The sequence below is a fragment of the Nothobranchius furzeri genome, chromosome 9, assembly GCF_043380555.1.
Source record: "Nothobranchius furzeri strain GRZ-AD chromosome 9, NfurGRZ-RIMD1, whole genome shotgun sequence".
NCBI lineage: Eukaryota > Metazoa > Chordata > Actinopteri > Cyprinodontiformes > Nothobranchiidae > Nothobranchius > Nothobranchius furzeri.
The window spans coordinates 64,834,047-64,856,747 of NC_091749.1; the positions used below are offsets into that span (position 1 = coordinate 64,834,047).

The following is a 22,701-nucleotide window of genomic DNA, read 5'->3' on the forward strand; positions in this document are numbered from 1 at the left end:
GAATCTGCGTGTGTTTATCAACACCGAGCCCAACTCGGCACCTTTTCTATCCGACTCTTCCTGAGCTAAACACAAAACTTTGATCCGCTTTAAAAGTTTCCGTAAATCCTATCCGGTACATTCCTCTCTGGTTTTGTTGTTTGTTCCTCGTGAACTCCTCGAGGTGGATTAAAATCTCTGTAAGCGTGTCTGGACGTCTCCACAGACCCGTGTCAGCAGGATCAGCTCTAACGCGGGTCGTACATGTGGGCCAGTTTCTGGAAACGTGGTCCCCAGTCGTTGAGGTAATCGTAGTCCTGGTCTCCGTCCGAGCTGCCCGAAGCGATGGAGCTGAGGCTGCCTGCCACTGAGCCGTCTCCCTCGTAGTCGTAGATCAGAGCTGTGTCGTACGGAGGCATGTTGGGATCGTTGTCGGCAGCCTCCAGGCCCTGAAAAGTAAACACAGAAGTTCATTTCTCTTTGGATTTAATGTTTTAACTTAAGAGAATCCTGCTGTTGGTGGTCGGATGCTGCACCGGCGTCCCATCCTGGATTAGCATTCTATGCTGGTCCACCAGCGAAACCAGCACCACAACACAACATCTGCTGGTTTATTCAGCAGGGAAACGTTGACATCATGAATGGAGTCTCACATCGTTGATGTAGTCCTCGATGTCAGAGGGATCAGCAGGAGGCCTCCGGGGGTATGCGGGAGAGGGCAGGTTGTGTGGCGCATCCTTCCTCAGCGGCTGCTTGCCTCGAGGAACAGCAGACCCCGGGTGGGAGGACCACGGGTTGGAAGGGGCGTCACGTGGGTTCCACAGCAGGTCAATGTTGAAGGCGTTCTGCAATGAGAGAGGATGAAGAACACATCAGAGGTGAATCTGTCAGAATCAGGAAGGCTTCTCCATCCTTCAGCCTCACCTCATCCTCTTCACCCCCTCCCTGCTCGTCGTAGTTCAGGACATTGTCTCGTACATCATCCTCCGATTCCCCAACCAGCAGACCCGTTTCTTTCTTTATGTGGTGGCGCCTTCCACAGGCAGCCAAAGCCACAGCCAGGAGGAACAGCACTGCGAACAGTCAGTCTGGGTTACAAACACGGTTCAAAAGCACGTTTCAGGAAGATTTTCATCAGCACCACGCTCACCGATTAGCAGGGCAACACAAACGCTGATGATGAAGAGAGCGAGGAAGCTGATTCCAACCCTGGAGCCGAGGATGGTCCCCGCCTCAGACTTGCAGTCCCCGTAGGGATCGCAGTGACACGCGGTGACATTGACCTGAGCGAAGGCACCTAAGCGTGGGCTGCCAGAGTCCGTCACATACACCATGACTGTGTAATCCCCAGGCTCCAGCTCCACAGCGGGCCTGAGCACAGCGTGGGTATCTGTGAGGAGCAGAGGACATGAGAGCATCAGGACAACCACCGGGTGGGACATCTTCTCTGTGACCTTTTGTCTTACTGTTGAACTGAGTGATGGTCCAGTTCACTGTCAACTCATCAATGGCAAACGTGAAGGGTGCAGCATGTGGTGGACCATCTTTATCCGTAGCAGACAGGTAAAGAGCAGAACCTGTGCTGCTGGCGTCCGTGCAAACAGAGCCGCTCAGAGGGGTGAGCAGAGGGGGGAAGTCGTTGGTCTCCCTCAACAGGATCTTCAACGTGGCCGTGTCAGATAGACCTCCAGCATCTGCACGGTTAGGCAGAAGAACAAAACATCTGTCACTCCTTTATTACTAATGTCATTCAAAAACAAGGAAATCATTGTTTTAGTTTATATAAATGCTTTTTGTTTATTTTAATTTAAACACAACCTAAAAATCTGTATTTTTTTTTACAGAAGTCCTGAAATAGTAATCAGAACAAAAAGACAGCAGGTGTTGTGGGGAGTCGGAGTGCTAAACCCAGCTAGCTACAGCATAGTGATGCGTCGGTCGCGAACGAACCGGCTCTAAGAGCCGGCTCTATGAAGTGAACGACGGGAGCCGGCTCGTCATTGGGAGCGTCACCCTCCCTCCCCCCTCCCCCTCTTGCCTTGGTGAAAGCTACAGGCGATTGGTCAACATGTGTAACTGCGTGTCCAGACTGTCCACACACAGAGCAGTAGGGGCGGGGAAGAGGGAGGATCAGACTCAGACACACAGCAGAGCACATGCGGGCGGAGGGAGACGAGAAGGAATGAGGAGGAGGAAAAAGGCCAGCAAGAGAGAGGAGAGTGCAACGAAGACGGTGAGAAAATATTACAGTTTTTCTCAGTCGCTTTGGTGCGTTTCTCAGAACACTATTAACATTTGCACAGCAGTTAGTGCATTTCTCAAAACAATTAGTGCAAACTGCAAAACCTAGTGGATAGCCTGCAAAAGCACGTCACATGCTCAAAATTGATAATCCATTCCTCAAAAGCAAGTATTCCTGTCAATGAAACTGTCAGTGCCATCAAAATGAAAAGTCTTGACACCATCTCTATGAACAAGATAGTCAAATGGCTTTGTCATGTTTTTACCATGTATTGTAATGAAAATTGGTGTGTGTCCTGGTGACAATCGGACAATGTATGTAATGGTTTGGGATAATGTTAGCTTCCATCACACTGCTGTAGTCAGACAGTGGTTTGCAGCACACGACAGGATGCTTATGGAGTTTCTTCCTCCTTACACTCCATTCCTAAATCCAATTGAGGAGTTTTTCTCTTCCTGGAGGCGGAAGGCATATGACAGGCTTCCACACACCCAAATGACCCTGCTAGCAGCTATGGATGCAGCTTGTGATGACATCACAGCAGAGTCCTGCAGAGGATGGATTCGCCACTCCAGGAGACACTTTCCTCGCTGCATTGCGGGGGACGACATCCATTGTGATGTAGATGAAAATATGTGGCCAGACAGACAGGAACGTCTGGATGTGCCAGAATGATTTACTGTACCTGTACGTTACAGTACTGTGCAATACTGTATGCACTGTTACATGTACTGTATATTGTTCACATTTGTGCACAGCTCTACCAAAAGGGTGATTTTTTGTTTACATGTATTCTACAGTAAACAAGTGACTGTAGCATATTTTTCTTTTGCACAATGCTGTAGAATTACAAACACTTCTATACAGTAAAAATGTCAAACGTACGTATTCAGTGTCTCAGTTACTCCCACAACTCCCATAACATCTACAGTAACTTTACTGCACATTTCAAATGGCTGTACCAGTAGGGCATAGTGCTGTCTTGAGCATTTTCAGGTGTCACCAAATATTCTTGCTATGGAAAACACTGAAATTATAAACTGTCATGGTGAAAACATGACAAAGCCATTTGACTATCTTGTTCATAGAGATGGTGTCAAGACTTTTCATTTTGATGGCACTGACAGTTTCATTGACATGAATACTTGCTTTTGAGGAATGGATTATCAATTTTGAGCATGTGACGTGCTTTTGCAGGCTATCCACTAGGTTTTGCAGTTTGCACTAATTGTTTTGAGAAATGCACTAACTGCTGTGCAAATGTTAATAGTGTTCTGAGAAACGCACCAAAGCGACTGAGAAAAACTGTAAAAATAGGGTTTTCAAAATGGGTGTACAAATTGTTTGACAAGATGTTCAACAATTTTGAGTGCAATGACACAAAAAATGAAATGAAGACTATTAGTTGTAAGGACAATGACTATTCAGCCGGTACAAGTATAAATACAGTTTTTCTCAGTCGCTTTGGTGCGTTACTCAGAACACTATTAACATTTGCACAGCAGTTAGTGCATTTCTCAAAACAATTAGTGCAAACTGCAAAACCTAGTGGATAGCCTGCAAAAGCACGTCACATGCTCAAAATTGATAATCCATTCCTCAAAAGCAAGTATTCATGTCAATGAAACTGTCAGTGCCATCAAAATGAAAAGTCTTGACACCATCTCTATGAACAAGATAGTCAAATGGCTTTGTCATGTTTTCACCATGACAGTTTATAATTTCAGTGTTTTCCATAGCAAGAATATTTGGTGACACCTGAAAATGCTCAAGACAGCACTATGCCCTACTGGTACAGCCATTTGAAATGTGCAGTAAAGTTACTGTAGATGTTATGGGAGTTTTGGGAGTAACTGAGACACTGAATACGTACATTTTACATTTTTACTGTATAGAAGTGTTTGTAATTCTACAGCATTGTGCAAAAGAAAAATATGCTACAGTCACTTGTTTACTGTAGAATACATGTAAACAAAAAATCACCCTTTTGGTAGAGCTGTGCACAAATGTGAACAATATACAGTACATGTAACAGTGCATACAGTATTGCACAGTACTGTAACGTACAGGTACAGTCAATCATTCTGGCTCATCCAGACGTTCCTGTCTGTCTGGCCACATATTTTCATCTACATCACAATGGATGTCATCCCCCGCAATGCAGCGAGGAAAGTATCTCCTGGAGTGGAGAAGTATACAGAAGTGTAGAAATGGTACACACTAGCTCCTGCTCAGTTCATATATGCTTGCCAACTGAGGATTCACCTCCTCATGAGTGACAGATGAAATTCACCTGTGATCAATTGTTCAATTTAGGAGACATTTCCAGAATAAAAGGATAAAGAAAGGTATAGAATTTGCTTGACACATGACTGATATTTGACATTTGATAACTAGTTCAACAATTTTGTGTGTAATGACTCAAGCAATGAAAGTAAGACTATTAGTTTTATTGAGAGTGACTATTCAGCATCCATAAGTATAATTCATTTTGACTGACATGACATAAGCAAATGGAAATGTCAAAAAACAGCAGAGAAATGTATGAAAGCAACTGATGCATGTCCAAAATCATTTGCAGTTTGTTCAGAGAAAGGAGAAATTGCTACTATGATGTGCACAAATGACTAAATGTTGTGGAGGTTGAACTAATAGTTATGAGAATTTTAATTCTGATCTGAGAAACGCACCAAAGCGACTGAGAAAAACTGTAATTGTGACATTCATGATAAAAGCAAGGAGACAGCAAGTCAAAAGGGACCATTCTTAAGACATTTGTACTTACTCAACTGCTTCATGTCCAAAGGCATGAATGAATGTGAAACCGCCACTAGGTTGTGCCAAAACGACTACTTGTTGTGGAGGTTGAACTAACTGTTGTGCAAAGTGTAATCCTATTGTGAGAAATGCACCAAAGCAAACTGAGAAAAACCGTAAAAGGAAGCACCTAGAGATGTGAAGGGGGAGAAACCAGATGAGAGCAGGCACAGAGGTGTTTGTTCTCCTCTCTCCCTCCTTTGCACAGACTTTAGAATCTTAGCTTGTGGTTACCTGAGTGGTAGCAGTTAGCCTATTTAGACTCTTCGTGGTTTCGTTTGTCATTTAGAAATGTCCTCATGAAGAGTGACTCGGCTCACCCTTTTGGTGAAGCTTTTTGTGTTTGATATAGTTTTTCATCCAGCCTTCAGTGCTTGCGTTTTGTTTATTAGAGTAGGTTCGTTTGTTAGAGATCCTTTGTTTATTACCCCCAGATTTGGATGACCGTTTGTGTTTTGTATGTATTCTATTTATTCATTCCAGCCCAGAGAGCTGTTTTCTTTAATAAACTCCCTTTTAAGAGATTTAATTTGGTAGTTTCCTTCCACAGACCGGGGTGGTCGTCCCCTTATTTAAAAAGGGGGACCACAGGGTGTGTTCCAACTACAGGGGGATCACACTCCTGAGCCTTCCTGGTAAGGTCTGATCAGGGGTTCTGGAGAGGTGGGTCCGTCGGATTGTTGAACCTCAGATTCAGGAGGAGCAATGTGGTTTTCGTCCTGGCCGTGGAACACTGGACCAGCTCTGTAGATCCTGAATGCTGCGTGGGAATTTGCCCAACCAGTCTACATGTGTTTTGTGGATTTGGAGAAGGTGTTTGACCGCGTCCCTCGGGAGGCCCTGTGGGGGGTACTCCGGGAGTATGGGGTACCAGGCCCTCTGATACGGGCTGTGAGGTCCCTGTATGACCGGTGTCAGAGCTTGGTCCACATTGCCAGCAGTAAGTCGGGCTCGTTCCCAGTGAGAGTTGGAATCCGTCAAGGCTGCCCTTTGTCACCGATTCTGTTCATAACCTTTATGGACAGGATTTCTAGGCGCAGCCAAGGTGTGGAGGGCATTCGTTTGGTGGCCTGAGGATCAGGTCTCTGCTTTTTGCAATGATGTGGTCCTGTTGGCTTCATCAGAACGTGATCTTCAGCTGTTGCTGGAGCGTGAAGCAGCTTGGATGAGAAACAGCTCCTCCAAATCTGAGACCATGGTCTTGATTCAGAAAAGGGTAGAAGGCCTTCTCCGGGTCAGGGATGAGGTCCTGCCCCAAGTGGAGGACTTTAAGTATCTTGGTGTCTTGTTCACGAGTGAGGGAAAACTGGAGCGTGAGATCGATAGGCGGATTGGTGCTGCATCTGCAGTGATGCGAACATTGTACCGGTCTGTAGTGGTGAAGAGGGAGCGGAGCCGGAAGGCGAATATCTCGATTTACCGGTCGATCTACAATCCTACCCTCACCTATGGTCATGAGCTTTGGGTAGTGACCGAAAGAACGAGATCGCGGATACAAGCGACCGAAAAGAGTTTTCTCCGCAGGGTGGCTGGGCTCTCCCTTAGAGATAGGGTGAGAAGCTCGGTCATTCGGGAGGGGCTCGGATTAGACCTGCTGCTCCTCCACATCGAGAGGAGCCAGTTGAGATGGCTCGGTCATCTGGTCAGGATGCCTCCTGGACGCCTCCCTGGTGAGGTCTTTCGGGCACGTCCAACCGGGAGGAGACCTAAAGGTAGACCCAGGACACGGTGGAGGGACTATGTCTCTCACCTGGCCAGGGAACGCCTTGGGATTCCCCCGGAGGAGCTGGCCCAAGTGGCTGGGGAGAGGGAAGTCAGGACCTCTCACCTTAGGCTACTGCCCCCGCGACCCGACTTCGGTTAAGTGGATGAAAATGGATGGATGGAGTTTCCTTCCACAGTTAATTTTCCTTACTCCCTCATTAAACATCACACTCCTAGTCGAGCTGAGGGACGTAAAATAGGCTCCAGCCCCCCATGACTGCATGGACAAGTGGGCTCAGGAAAAGGATGGGTGGATAGACTATTTAAAAAGTTACAATTGTTAAATCTTCTTTCTTATAAATGGTAAACTGCCTGTGTCTCATATAGCATATTCTAGAGTCCTAGAGCCCCCCAAGGTGCTTTACAACACAATCATTCACTCATTCACACACTGGTGGTGGTGAGCTACAACGTGGCTGTGCAGGGGCCCACCGACAGAGGCAAGACTGTTGTAAACAGGCACCACCGGTCCTTCTGACCACAACCAGCAGGCGGGTTATGTGTCTTGCTCAAGGAGCCGGGTGAAATCCTGCAACCCGCCAATTACTGGACAACCTGCTCAACCTCCTGTGCTGCTGCGGCCTTTATAAACTCTATGAAAATTAAAAGCTTTATGCCATTTTTGGCAGCAGCAACTGAGGAACTAACAGCTTTTTCTATTATTATTTTTGCTGAAATAAGAAAATTAACCAAAATTTTCAAGTGGAAAATGAAATAAAATACTGGATTTCTAGAGTTATTTGAGCTTAAATGGACTTTTAAACACATGAAAGCTCTTTTAAAAGCCACAGAGAAACCCACCTGTAACCTTGACAACAGCCGTGTACACGTTGTTCCTGACGTGTGGAGACTGCATGTTGAAGTTCCTCTTTGACTTGATGTCTCCTGTGTTTCTGTGGATTTCCAGCCATCCTTCTGGATCTTTACTGATTTCATATCTACACACACACACACACACACACACACACACACACACACGCACGCACGCACGCACGCACGCACGCACGTATGCACACACACACACACACACACACACACACACAGAATGTCAGCCAGCAGCTTGTTGAGGGACCTGTAACAACCCTCTAACCCCCTACAGGTCCCACCTCAGCTCAGAATGATCTGGATCAGAGGCCATAGCGCCTTTCAGCAGCGTTCCAGGATCCACAGACTCCAGGACCTCAATCTGGATTGGGTTCTCTTTGAAATGCGGACCTTCATTCTTGTTCAGAACCGTAACAAGGACAGATGCAGTGCTCAGAGGCACGTTGGGAGCCTTGCTGCTCAGAGGACTGAGATTTTCCACTGTCACAAACAAAGCGTGCTCCCTCTGAGCTTCATAATCCAGAGGCTGGAAACAACACAGAATAGACAGATTGTACTGCTCTGAGGTCAGATGATGGGAATCAGTATTGGGATTACACGACAGCTAAACAATAATTTTGGTTCATTTGTGTTTGATTTGCTTTAAAACAAAATTTAAAAGAAAATTTCCAGTAAAGGTTTTTGAGGAACTTGTCATTTTTAAAAGGACCACTAGATGGTGATGATTTTGTGTTTGAAAGCCTTAAAATAAAGGAAAATACCAACAATTAGTCCCAAAATTGGTTTACTGTAAGTCTTTTAGTATATATTTTTTGTTGTTTTTAGTGTCTGTAGTTTCTTTTTGGAACAGAAAATCACACATTTCTTGTTTTGGTTCATTAAATTTAAAAGTGTTGTTCTCCAAACTCCCTCACTGAAACAGTTTTGTGTGTTTTCTGATTTTTTATATTTTTCTCCATGAAGCATCCTCCAACTATCCTCCTGTTTCCTAAACAAAATCACCCTCCAGTTGAGCATAGGAACAGTTTTTAACAACCTACACACACGTGTTGCTCCCTCATACCTTCACCACCGTCAGGATTCCCTGGTTGGTGTCCGGATCCGTCCTGATGGCGAAGTTCCGGTCCGGATCGTTGGATAGGGTATATTTGGCCTCCCAGTTTCTTGTTCCAGGATCATCTCTATCCGTCACATTCACTCGGCCGATCTCAACGCCGAACACGTTCTCCTCTGCTGTCAAGCTGTACTGTTGTCACCGCACACACAGATGTATTGGATCAACAGATTTATGACACGTAAGCAGGCGTTGGATGCAAACTCAAAGCTCACCGAGGCAGGGCTGAACTGCGGTGGGTGGTTGTTGATGTCAGACACGAGTATGATTACTTCACTTTCACTGTTTAAACCCTCACCCCCCATGTCAGCAACCTGCAGCTTCAACTTGAAGCCCTGAACCACCTGAGACAGAAACACGGGATCTTTAGAGAGCAGAGCCAAACCCAGACAAACTGTCCTGATCTGAGTCACGCCTACCTCCCGGTCCAGGCCCACGTCTCTGGTGTAGATGGTGCCGGTCTGGTTGTTGATGCCGAACATGGTTTTGGTCACGCCGTTGTCAGGAATGCTTTCCTGGCTAATGATGGAGTAGCTCAGGGCAGCGTTCTCTGTCATGGGGTCGTCGGCGTCCGTGGCTGAGACCGACATCACGGGTGTTCCTGCAAGGGAGAAGTGAAAAAATGCAGTTCAACAAGAACGTTCAGCAAAACGTTCTGCAATAGCACGTGGCCAGATCTATGCTGGTGTTCTCCATGTTTAATGGTCCTTCTGTCGTCCTGGGGAGGGGGATTCGACACTAATCTCTTCTTCTACGCATCTGGTTTGGCGAGACAAAGATGTGTAGTCCTGAACGTCTTTTCACACAAAACCTAAAATATCTTTCTTCACCGTTTGAAAATGAGCCAAGATGTAATCTGGTGTCACCGTCTGGCCCTTCAGGAGACCAAAACTGGACGTGCATAAGTGAAAAGACGTTGCAGGTTTGTGTCGTTGCACAATGGGCAGTTTCCACAGAAATCTGTGGTCAACAAAACTCCCACATACAATGTGAATGAAGTTTTGTACCTCAGGGGATTTGATCAAAGAAAGTTGAGTTGTGTTTCAGGAAAACTGTCAACATAAAAAGTTAGCTTGTTCAAAAGATTCCACACATTAGGTTTTCTTAGAAATGCAGTCACTGGTTCCAGACACGCTGACAGAAACTAGTCCTGGCTCCACGTTTTTGACCTCTGTAGACTCCCTCACTGTTACAAACTCCTAAAACAAGATGAGAAATCTGCTACATGTTAACAGCTAATTCAGTCATGTTTGGAAACGATGTCGGGAAGAAGATTTATCAAAGCTTTTCAGAGAAAATCATGAATCAAAGAGAGTAAGTCAGTGTGTGATGGACTACCTGGGACAGAGAACTCGGGGACCGAGCCAGAAAACTGCTTCTGAGTGAAGACAGGCCTGTTGTCATTCTGGTCCAGAACCACGATCTCGATGGTGGTGGGGTTCTCCAGTCTCTCCCCACTGGGGGACAGCGCGAAGGCTTTGAGCTACAAACACACACACACACACATACACGGCAAGAAAAAAGCTTGTTTTTACAGATCTAATGTTTAATTCTCAGAGTTTGTGTTTAGCTGAATGAAGTAACACAAAATGTGCTGCAAAAAGATCAGAAGCGCAGTTTTTTCATTCATGAAATGAATCGACGTTTCTCCCACGATGCCCATAAGGGCTGTGGAAAATTGACCTCTGGCCATGCGTGACACGATATGTGATCTGAGGCAGAAACATGAACGTGTGCTTTGAAACATGTGCAGACGTTTCCTGCACGCACGGACAGGACGGCCCTGATTGTTGAGTTGTAACCTTACCGTGAAGCTGCTGTGCTTCTCTCTGTCCAGAGGCTTCTTGCTCCTGATTACGCCGCTTTTATCGTCAATCTCAAACAGGTTCTTGGGCTCCTGGTCCACCCCTGGCCCCTCTAGTTTATAGATCACCTCACCGGAGAAAATTTTGTCTGATTTGATCTGAGAGGAAGAGCAACAACACAAAAATGATTAGGAGAAGGGGGTGGGGCTAAGGCAAATGGCTCAGACTTTTACTGAATTAATGCTTGTAAACCTTAAACTCCATAAAAATGTTCCAGGGAACACTTTACAATGAGGGTCCCCTTATTAAAGATGTAGTTTGCAGTGTTCTATAGTGTAAATCAATGCCGTTTGAGTCATTAAACAAATGAAAAGGCTATGTTGCTCCTGCTCTGAGATGCAGATGTTTACTGGTGCAGAGGTGGGCTGAAAACATCAGGATTACACATTACAATTAATGATGTGCACACACCTCGTGTCTGACTGGCTAACAGAATGAGTTCAGCCATGTTGGAAAGCTACTATCACCAAGGGTTTTCTCAATGCCAAGGACCCTCGCCTTGATTTCTTGGTCCCGCCCCGGTTGCCTAGGAGATACATCATCAGGAACCTCCAAGGCATGTTCCAATGTTCATGTTCTACCGAGGTGTGTGTTCTCTGTTAGTTAGCCGTTCAGCTAGCTGAGCAAGGGTACACGGGAGGTGCATTGTAGCCTAGCCTGGGTCAAAAATTTCCCAGAATACAGCGTGGTATTGTAACGGAACGGAATGACTCTTCTTTTCCCTTCTTTGCTCAGAACTAGTCTGCATGAGATATGGTCTCAAGGTCTCATGCATTCCTTCTAATCTGCTTGTTTTCAGCTCAACAGAAGAATGAAGAATGAACTCTTTTCTTTTAATTAATCAAAGAACTATATTTTAATACAGCTAATCCATCAAAGTGTTAGTCAATAAATAAGATGTGACCGATCTGTGCAATCAAAATATTAATTACCTTATTATGATCCTATAGAATATAAAGGTACTGTGACTTTAAGGGTTCCAACAGGACTCATTTCACGTAGTGTTAAAAAGACATAACACATTCCTTTCACTGATCCAATCAGAATCTTACAGACCTGACGGAGGCGTGGTTCTGATGGTGTTTGGTCATTTTCATTCGACAATAAACCATTACATCCGAAGTATAAAACTACGCCACGCCAGCTCTAACGCCAGTTCAAAGCATTCCAGAGAAAATGACGGAGTGGCCAATCCTGATCTTTTAACTCTTTAACCGAAAGAACGACAAGCTGAAAAATCCAGTCGCTATAACAACCAGCGACAACAGTTCCTTTCAGAACAAAAGCTCAACCATCCACCGACCCAGGCTTGGGTCTCACCAGACGCCAATATCTTGTCGTGTGCCAGGAAGTAACTCAAGACGAGTTTGATCGGAACCGCGGCTTTTCCTGCCGGCTCGGTTCCAGAGAAGGTCAAGCTAAGACCTCGACATTCCGGATCTAAAGGGGACTTCCACGAAGGGTAGGTAGACCGACATGATGGTGTCTCATGTGTTTCTGAACCTCCTAACCAAAGCTTAATGCGAAAACAACACCTTCAGTTCCTAACAGAACAATCGCTTCTTCGGATTTGCTGGTTCTGATTTAACATCACACGTCATCTATCCACCGTCTCATCCACTTTAGTTACACTATACATTTAGTTTTGAAGTCAGTCTAGTTTAATTTGTTAGTAATAAAATTCTTAACTTTTAACTTGACTCTCTCTTCTGTTGTCTCTGAGTGAATACGGAGCGGTCATCTAATCCCTGCAATAAAAAGATCCAATCTTCTGGTTTAAATAACCTCATAGATCCGTAAGGTGGATTCCATATTTCCTATGGAATCCTACGCCTTATGGCTCATTAATTAAATGTAATTCTACTTCATTACAGTATTTTCAAAAGGATGGCGGATCAGGAGCCTGCAGCTACGTCGGGGACAAAGTTCCAGTTTAAATGTAAGTCAACTAATTGTATCGGGCTAAAATGTTCTTTTTATATTCAAAGCATTTAGCTATGCTTGGTTTGTTGCTTAGTAGTTGCAGCTTCGGTGGCTAGCTGGTAGTAACTCGCTTACATGTTTAATTTAACCAATGTATACAACATTTAAAAAGTAAAAGGTTTGTTAAACATTTATATTGAAACTTATACGTATAACATGTGACCAGAAGCCACGGTCACGTGATGTAAGTCTGTTCCATTTACCGTTTTTTGGACCAAGGAAGGACAGTGTCCTCGTAAGCTAGGCGCCTGGCCTCGCAAGACATCGTCTTACGAGGCCAGGCGCCTCGGCTTTGAGAAACACCTCGAGACCTTCTCCACTCTTTTTCCTTTCTGCTTGTGCTCGCCTTGCTGTGGGCGGGCACGAGCCAAAATGGGCAAGGCCATGAATTCTAATCCACAGTGTGACATAGACATGTGAGGATTTTCAAATCCAAGCATATCACGGTCTATTTTCTATCAGAAGCCAATGCAGGAGATAGGTGAAGAAGACTGTTTTAATGTTCAGCCTGCATGAAAAACTCAGAGTGACAGATTAGAATGAGAAATAATCATTAAAAACAGTTTTTTTCAGTTTTCCACACCTTTAAATGCAATGAAACCAAATAAACCATTCTGACAATCTGGTGTTAGCTAACATGTTTATATTGTCGTAATGTGGCCAGAAAAATCCCAGATCTGTTGCTGTAAAAGGAACACATTTTGCAGGAAGCAGCTGTATCTTTGAAAAAATAGAAACAAATCAAACTGATGGTGCTCCAGTGCAGATGTTGCTGAAAACCTGCATCTGCTCTGTGATGAAATGACATCAGCAGCCAGTCAGATATAAGAACTTCAGATAAAATAGGTAATTTGACATTTTTTTCACCTGGACGAGGTCTTCAGGGATCTGTTTGCTGTTCTCCGACACTCTGATCTGGGGGATGATCCAGTCTCTCTTCACTCTGACCACCTCTTTACCTTGATTTCTCCAGAGGTTTAGAGTCAGAGGGTTCTGCTCTGCCTCATTCTGCTGATGTTCAGCAAAGCTCAAGACCTAAAGAAAAAAAAGAGAAAGAAACGTTGGTAATCAGTTAGATCCTGTGCATAACTTTTTAAAACTCCAGAGAGCCGAGCTCTTGGAAGAAAAAAGTATACCGTTACATCTATTTGCAGCTGTTTAATGTCCCCCTGTGCTTCAATATTCCCAGTGGCCTGATAAACTGGCTGTGTGCTAACTGTAGCGCTCAGGCTAACTCTGTGGGATCCAGAACAGAAGGGACAGCTTCAGGTTTCTCGTTGTCAGATCTTTATTTATTTTTATTTGTGTGCAAATTTATCCCAAAATGAAAAGACAAAACACACACACACACACACACACACACACACACACACACACACACACACACACACACAGAGCAGCTGTTGACAATGGATTTAGATCCCGTGCTTTCCCACCAGAGTTCCCGCTCACACTCAAACACAAAATTCCCCTCTATGCTTCAGCCCTGCACCTGACTGGGAGTTTGGGATCACCTTACGGATCTGTTCAGCTCGATGAATCCCTCAGAAACACTAGTGTGCGTGCTTTCTCACACACCAAACACGGTCTCACATGTAGAGTATTCAAGAGGAAGAAGACACACACCCACACACACATTACCTCATACACACTCTTCCTTTGGATGTTTCCTGTCAGGATTTCACCGGAGTCAGCACATGTTTAAAAGCTCAAGAACAAGATTCTGCTGAAAGATTCTGTGTCAAATCTGAATAAAAATGTGGATTAAGAACTTGTTCTGATCTTCGGAACAGATCCGCTTTCATGCAGCAAGTGGAGAGATGAATGCCAACCATGACTGGCATCTGAATGCCTACTCAGAGGGAAGGCTAATCTCAGAGCATAATATTCCTGACCCCATTCCTATTAACTGTTTCCATCCATCAGCATCCGCATACTCAGAGATGTTTACACTGACATGCCAGCAGTCAGCTCCTGTCACACGCACACCTTGAAAACCAGGAAGTGTCAATGATTGAATGTTCGTCTGAGCTAAAATCAAAACCCAAAAACTGAAGATTTACTAAAAAGAATCATAAATGCTCTCAGAGGCGCCATCTCTGTAACATATAATCCATGCAGTTACCATGCTCATGTTCAAGGCCAGATAGAGCTTAAGACGATGCGATCTTTTGTTTTGCACAAATTCATTTGTGAATTATGGGACATCAAACTTTATTTGTTTGTAAAGCACATTTAAATACAATCTGATGAAACTGTTTAAAAATCAAGTCAAATATGACAATGGAACAATAAAATAAAAACTAGGTGGGAATTTAACGCGTTAATTACGATGAATTATTTCGAAAAGAATATTGCGTTAAAAATGTACCACTTTGAGCCCGAGCACCCCCGATTGTTGGCCGGAAAAGTTTAGCGTCACAATTTATGCCCTATAAATCAATGAAGCTGCAGAGCCTGGGCTACAACACCATACTAACCATTTTTACGCGCTCCAAACACAACTAAAGCTACAATTAAACAAATCGTGACGAACAACTCTTCATAAAAGAAAAAAGAAAAAAAGTTTACTGTTATATTTGTAGTTGGCAGAAAGCAGGCAAAGAGTAACTTTATCCAAATGAACTTTATTACAGAAGCAGGGACACGCATACATTCATCTTATAACCCTCAGCAGAACTTCCTCTGAACTTTACACCACACCTCTATATACATTAGCAGCGCTCTGCTTCCACCTAGTGTTCAGTTAAGTACACAACATTTACGATGTTCCATATCCATTTACACTTCATCAATAACACAAATACTAATACTTACACATCCCAACAAATCTTACTATGGTTACCTTTATGATGAGACCAAAGCCATCAAACAGACCTTGTGGTTACAGAGAAATACTCATTAAAGTGTGGGAATGTCATGTTTATGGGAAGATGCTTTACCCAAGACATAAAAGAATCACACTACGGAGACGGGGTAAGTAAAAATATAATAATTTTTATTAAGAATGGTGAGTAAACTAAGGGTGCTGCTCCAAACGGGAACAGGATAAACCGGAATCTAAAAACGAGAAGCAGACAGATATAAGATAAACCCGGAACCGGAGAGCCAAGAATATGATTTGCTTTTGGAGGTTATTCTTACGGTTGATGACCAGAACTGGTGAGGATGGGCTGGGTCTTTGGGACCAGGTGGGAATGGACGAATGGCATGAGTTCAGATCCAGGACAAGACTTTATTATACTTCGATGTTTTCCAGCCGTTCCTCAAGTACAACACAAGAAAAGCTTTCAGAGAAGCATCAGAGCACCAGATTTAACCAAGCAGACAGGCTGTAAATTCACACACGCCCCTTTAACCGTTTGCAGTTATCCAACATGACACTGTGTTTCAGACTGAGGCTCCACAGGGTATCCGAACACGGTTCTAATGTTTTTACCAGACAAAGACACAGGAACAGCAAAGCTTCAGGTTACCAATTAGACCAGTGAGAGGCTTTTCCGACAGGCTGGTGATGACTCCACACACACAGATGAACTGTTTCTGAGCCTTTCCCCAGATCCTTTTACCACTTGGCCTTTCACCTCAGGTCCCCACAGATGGATGGACGACTTGTTTAGGAATGATTCAGTCGAGAAGCCGAGCCTCTGTCCAGAGTCGGATACAACGTTGGCTTTATTAAAGTAGTCAGACAGAAGTAAAAACACATTGTCAAACTTAAGTCTGATTACTTTACAAAGGCAGAAAACCATTTTCTTTTGTAATAAAGCTTGTTAAAGTGACAGTGGCGATAGTACATATCTAAATCATTGCAAGCATGTATTATTTTTGTATTGGAGTGAGGCCTTACCAACGGATGCCCATTAGGGTCAAAAAGCCCTGGGGAGTGCAAACTTCAGCAAAATTGTAAGCACATCAGACTACTTTTCATCACTGGCAACAAATGAAATGGTAAATGTGAGCAACATCAAACAACAATGTTTTTGAATGGTGACAGTTGTGTAATTGTTACAAATCAGTAAATGAATTTTGTCCTCATGGGTTCCCGTAGAAGGAAACATGGTGTCTAAAATGGTGTCGCCCAGAGACTTAGACCCACTCCCGTGTGTTGCAGACCTGATTTATTTGGTTATCTGTTGTGAAGCTGCCAGTATTTCTCAACAACTGGCCATCATTTCACTTATTTTAAACAACATTGCGATGGTTATTTCCAGGGATTAACAGTAAAAACTACACATTGTCTCTTTAATAAAGCATTTTTAGCTGTAGCTGTAACTGATGGGACTTTAACTTTAAACACAGGGGACAGGTTATGCAAAACTACTGCCTCTATACTTGAAAAATGGAAAAAAAAACTCAATCGTATATTTTCTGCAAGTGTTAGGAATTGTGTGCCTAAAACAAGCTGTTTAAAAATGCCTCAGTTTGTGACATCACAAGAGGCAACATTTTCATAGAAACTTTACATTTCCAGTCTGGAGGAGCAGGGGCTTTACTCCTTTGCTTACTGGGTAACTTTTCAGTGACAGACGCTTTTGTAACCTAAACATTTCCTCTTGTCACCACTCACTGAAGTAACTCGGGGAAAACGGCGTCTGAAGGCGAATCTGTTTCTGTTCGCCCACCACAAGCATCAGACCAGTCAGCCAGCACCCATCGAACACTCACACCCTAACTCTTTGCTAAATCATGACTGCCTGACATGGGCATGGCACTCTATTTATTCCCCCAATACCAGTATGGCCCCTTGTTTGAGCAGATGTCTGTGTTTTAGGAATGCAGGTTAAGGTCACGGCCTTGGGCTAAAAAAGGGACTTTGACTGGGACACAGACATGGAGTAACTGAATATCTAAGAGGTGGATTTAGGATAATCAGTACAAAACATCTGTTTTTCTCTGAACTGTTCCAATAATATTCTTCTTGATGTAGCAGAAATACGTTTAGAGTAGGGTCTGGACTGGATTCATCTTTTCCATCATAAACCTGAAAGATAGTTTCACAGGATCCAGTCAAATGACACGTATCAAGCAACAGAATCAAGTCTCTTCAATTTTAGAAACTGCAGTGAGCAGATGTAAGCAACAAAGTGCACGAATGACGACTGCAACCAGCTGGTCTTTCATGCCTCGGTCTGTAAAAACTATCGGGGCAACACGGAGGAAAGGAAATTGACTTCACTGTTCATATAACTTATTTGATGAAGTGGAAGTCGCCTCTCTACCCTTTGCTCCCTCTGAAACCCTAGTCAGTGTAAAACAGCCTGCAGGTACCCACGCCCAGCAGGGCCGGCCATCCAGACTCTAAATCCTCTGACTGATTGTTTCCGATGAGTGAGACCTCAGCGCCAGCTGGTCGCCGCTGCCCACTCTTGATCTGTACCTGATTTCATGGTCCACCCCACCTCTCTCCACTCGGGGGTGGGGGTTACAGATTGGGACAAATGGCATCACGTAAGCATTTGGGAACAGCTGTGACTGCTGCCCACTCATCATCACCAACAACATGCACCCAGCAGACCTGAATGGCTCCCCGGTGACACCGGAGACGGCTCTGACTGGACCGACAGCTGTGAGCGGTTAAATGAAATCCTTTGCTATTAGATTTATTAAGTTCTAGGTGAATTTTCTTAGTTTTATTTGTAAAGAATAACGAAACGTTTATGTATTTGATCAACATCATAAAAATAGATTACAAGCATTAAGTAACAACTGGTGACTGGTGATATGTATATATATATATATATATATATATATATATATATATATATATATATATATATATATATATATATATATATATAGTCCTTGTGAAGCATGTCATAATTTCTGTCTTGAGATAAACTATATAAAAATTATTTCTTCTATCATCTATCTATCTATCTATCTATCTATCTATCTATCTATCTATCTATCTATCTATCTATCTATCTATCTATCTATCTATCTATCTATCTATCTATCTATCTATCTATCTATCTATCTATCTATCTCATATATATATATAGTCCTTGTGAAGCGCCTCATAATTTCTATCTTGAGATAAACTATATAAAAATTGTTTCTCCCTTCTTCCTTTTTAAAAAACACAATGCATTTTTCTAAATTTGCATAATACAATAAGGCCACCCGTTTCTCACCAACAAGACGAATATTTTTAAACGGATCAATTATAAAATCACTTGCAGATGTGTCACCTTCCTTAAGTTTCTTTAACTTAATAATAAAGTTGATTCACAAAGCATTTTCTGCTCCAACGCTCCAAGTTAGCATGAACAGAGAATAATTCTCAACCAAAACATTGCTTTAAACAATATTTAGGTGAAGAATTTAAATAAAACCACATGAATGAAATTATGTTCCTTTGCAGGAATTTGACAATAATTATGGATTTTGCATTTTGTCAGAAACAAAAAAGGAGAAGAAACTAAAAATCTGCTCTCTCTGTTCATAAATGGACATTTAGAATATGTGTGTGTGTGTGTGTGTGTGTGTGTGTGTGTGTGTGTGTGTGGCAGATGTTGTGTTTTTAATCTAAATGGTTAAAAATTCCATGTGTTGCTGTTTTTATTTTGGTCCCTTGAAATCTGAGATATTCTGATTAAACTGGACTGTTGGTTAGAAGTGACATTAGGGGTTTCATAATAATTAAACAACATTTAATCCTCAAACTAAGGATTTAAACAACTTTTCATCATCACTAACCAAAACAATGACTGCGCGCTCTCCAACAGAGAAATTAGAGATTTATTAAACAAATAGGCCGTTCCCATCTGTACCGGGTCGGCCTGGGCCGGGTAGCGTAGGTTGTTTACATATCTGGGTGGCCTGGTATTTTTCCGGGCCAACCAAGGCTCATTCTCAGCCCTCTTCTCGAGGGGGTCTGCTTCAGGCCGACCAGGGCCAACACACCCACTGCTGACAGCAAATTCACACCTTCCATTAGAGCAAACCTCTGATTGGTGGGTAGAATCAGCCCACATGGGCTTAAGACAAGGATGTGTGGAATCAACCGGGCCAGGCTGGGGCCGACTGGGGCTACCCGGCCCGGGCCGACCCGGTACAGATGGGAATGGCCCATAATTAGAGGTGCGGAAGCCCATTCACGCCGCTCTGATTTAAAACATACATATTTTTAATCAGTGATGGGAATGAGATGTAGTTCTCTGACCTTTGTTTTTCATTTGGACTCATGACACCCAGCAGAATCCACAGATGTCAGAAAAGCTAGTATCAGACGTATGAATGAAGGTTTTTCTGCGCTACACCAGAAAGGCCCCAGTTTCTTTAGATGTTGCTTTCTATTAAGCGTTTGCAAGTCAAAGGTTAGCATTTAAAGGGACATTTCTCCAAATAAAGAACATTTCCTGTGAGACACTGCAGCTTCTGGAGGATGAGAATTCTATATCAGCATCACCACACACAGCTCAAGCTGTCTGATGTCAGCATGAGAACACGTGGGCTGGTTGCAGCACACTGAAGGATGTGATTCAGGGTTCACCCTGTTAGAGCACCGACAGGGTTGCTTGTTTGTGTTAGAGGCTACAAATATTAGGATTTCACCTAAATGTAACAGCTTCTTTTGGAGGAAGTGTCCTCTCCATGTGTTTAAAAACGCAGGACACAACCAAAAAAACAGCGTTAATTAACACCAAAGTTGCAAAAACACTCAAAACTTAGCAGGCGACAGAAACTTTTGGAGGTCTGAGTACTTTACCGCCAACATCTCCAACATGTAACAAAGGGGGACTCGCTCATTTGCTCAACATGACCGATCCAAACAGAGAGAAAGACTGATGATATTTAGAAGTCTTGGCAATAACTCTGTTTCTATGGTCATCCATTTTCAGTGCCACAGTGGCGTCTGCAGACACGAGCTACCTCTCTGAGCACAACTGGGGTTCCATCATCCTCCCTCGGACGAGGATGAAATGTTTGGTTCAGCCTCCAGCTCTGATTGCTTCCGTTGATGAAGACAAGTAGACGCTGAGTTGAGAACATCACTCAGCTACGGAATCTAAACTGTGTATGTGAGGAGCGGGCCGGCTGAGGGTCACTCTCCAAACAAGATCCCACTCAGCAGAAGCAGGAAGCAGAATGCCAACGGGAAGGCAGCAGAGTCACGTGGTGCAACTCAAGTTCAACTGGGTTATGGGTAAAGTAGTCAGACTGGGATTTCTACTGGCGCTTCACAATAAGGAGAAGTTTAAAAAAGCATAAAAACTTACACTACTATTACTTCAGCGTAACGCTTTTGTGGTAAATTGTGCAAAAACATTTGGACTATAAATAGAACACAGATAGTTCAATGAAGGAGCACGTGTAGCATTATGCTTACCTGACCAAACACCAAAAGCACACAAACCGCCAACATCCGCACCGCCATCCTCATGACTTTAAAACAGGACCAGTCTCTGACCACCGCTAGAGCTGAACCCCCCCTCGGTGATTTTGTCGCTCACAGGTGCCAAACATCCACTTTCCAGCGTTTCTCTCTCGTCTGTCCTTCTGTCTGTCCTCCTGCACGCCCTTACTGTGTGTGTCTCTCCTTTTCCTCTCCCAGCATCTGTCTCTCACAGCTCCACCCTGTCCATAGCTGGGGTATGTCTCACAGTTGTGGGGTAAAGGGGATTAGTATTTCAGCAGCGGGCCTCCAACGAACCCCCTCCAGCACATGTGCTGTCACTCACAAGGCCGGTGGAAGAGGACGAAGGAGACGAGGAGAGAAATGGAGCAGCTGCTGAAAACAGAAGCACCAAAGGAGCCTCTTAACTCCTTAAAAGCAAAGAATTTAACAGAAAAACAAGGAATAAGGAGAGAAAACGGAAAGAAGATGAAAGCTTAGATTTTTATTTGTTTCCATCAGTATTTCTGTTATTTACTTGTACAAACACATCAAGTAGTAGCTAGGGAAGAGACAAAAATGTGTTTTCCAGCCTTGCACAAATGAACCAAATGCAGAAATCGATAACACACTTTCCACAGAAGAAGCTCACATGGTTAATATAAATCTGCAGACAGAAGCCAGAGAGGAGTTTAGCCTTGACGAAGAGTTGGAACAGAGAAACAGATGGTCTGGCTCTAAAAATAAGCAACACCTCCGAAGCTCATAAAATATCTTTTATGGCGGTACAACTCCTAAAAGCAGGATAGCGTCGTAAAGATTTTTGTTGTTCAACTAACTCAACATTTGTGTACAAATCAAACGTAAAGAAATAAAATGATCTTTTATATAGCGCCTCTCAAGATGAAAATCATGAGGCGCTTCGCCAGAACAAAAATTTCTAAATACAAAAAATCTTCCAAAATCATGAAAAACTAGGGGAAGAAAATTTTCATAAAAAATAGAAATTTGTGAATCAAAAATGTAAGGAAAGAGAGGAAATTAATAGAAAAGAGGGAATCAGTGGGTCCCGGGTAAGGAGGAATAAGAGCAGAACAAGGAGAGGATGATGAAGGTCACACCAAAGCCTGACAGGTGAGTCTTCAGCTGAGTCCACTGACCTCAGGCGCAGAGGGAGAGAGGTCCAGAGTCTGGGGGCCACAGCAGCAAATGATCTGTCACCTTTGGTCTTTAGCCTGGTGCTGCACAACCAGTAAGCTTTGGTCGTGGACCTCAGGGACCTGCTGGGGGTGTAGGGACTGAGAAGGTCACCGATGTATGATGGTTTTACGGCCCCCAGCTCGTCTAGGAGATGATGGATTGAGGGCGTAAAGAAAAATGCGTGTAAAACCAGACCAAACCAAGATTTACTCTCTTAGAGGAGTTTATTAACTAAAACACTGCTTTATGCAGGCAAAGGAAAAATGAATACAAAACCAAAAGGACGTCCACACTGGGGAATTAATGATAATACAAAACACAAGGACCATCCAGGACTGGGCAAAGAACAATAATATTAATAAACACAAAACGCCGGGACTAAACCGGGAAACTAAGGGAATGAGTTAAACACAAAAAGCTCCACCAGAAGGGTGAGCTGAACTCTTTAACGAGAATTTTAAAGAAGACAAAAAACGAGCTCTGAACTAGGAAGAATAACCAAACCACACAGGTTGCACAACGAGACTAAATAAGTCAGCTCTAGGAGGGAAAAGAGGAACACCAGCTTTAA

At 43.5% G+C, this 22,701-nt stretch overlaps 1 protein-coding gene across 1 annotated transcript; it reads right to left on the minus strand.

Annotated features, from left to right (window-relative positions):
- cdh15 (cadherin 15, type 1, M-cadherin (myotubule)) lies at positions 1 to 21,136 on the minus strand. The gene is made up of 14 exons (XM_015953342.3): positions 20,925 to 21,136; positions 13,457 to 13,624; positions 10,549 to 10,704; positions 10,080 to 10,224; positions 9,161 to 9,342; positions 8,957 to 9,085; positions 8,691 to 8,873; positions 7,909 to 8,153; positions 7,604 to 7,740; positions 1,446 to 1,673; positions 1,130 to 1,369; positions 904 to 1,052; positions 633 to 824; positions 1 to 428 (listed from the first exon to the last, which is right to left on the minus strand). The coding sequence occupies exons 1-14, from the start codon at positions 20,976 to 20,978 to the stop codon at positions 228 to 230; spliced, it is 2,409 nt and encodes an 802-aa protein (XP_015808828.3). The 5' UTR covers positions 20,979 to 21,136; the 3' UTR covers positions 1 to 227.
- Between the last annotated feature and the right edge of the window lie 1,565 nt (positions 21,137 to 22,701).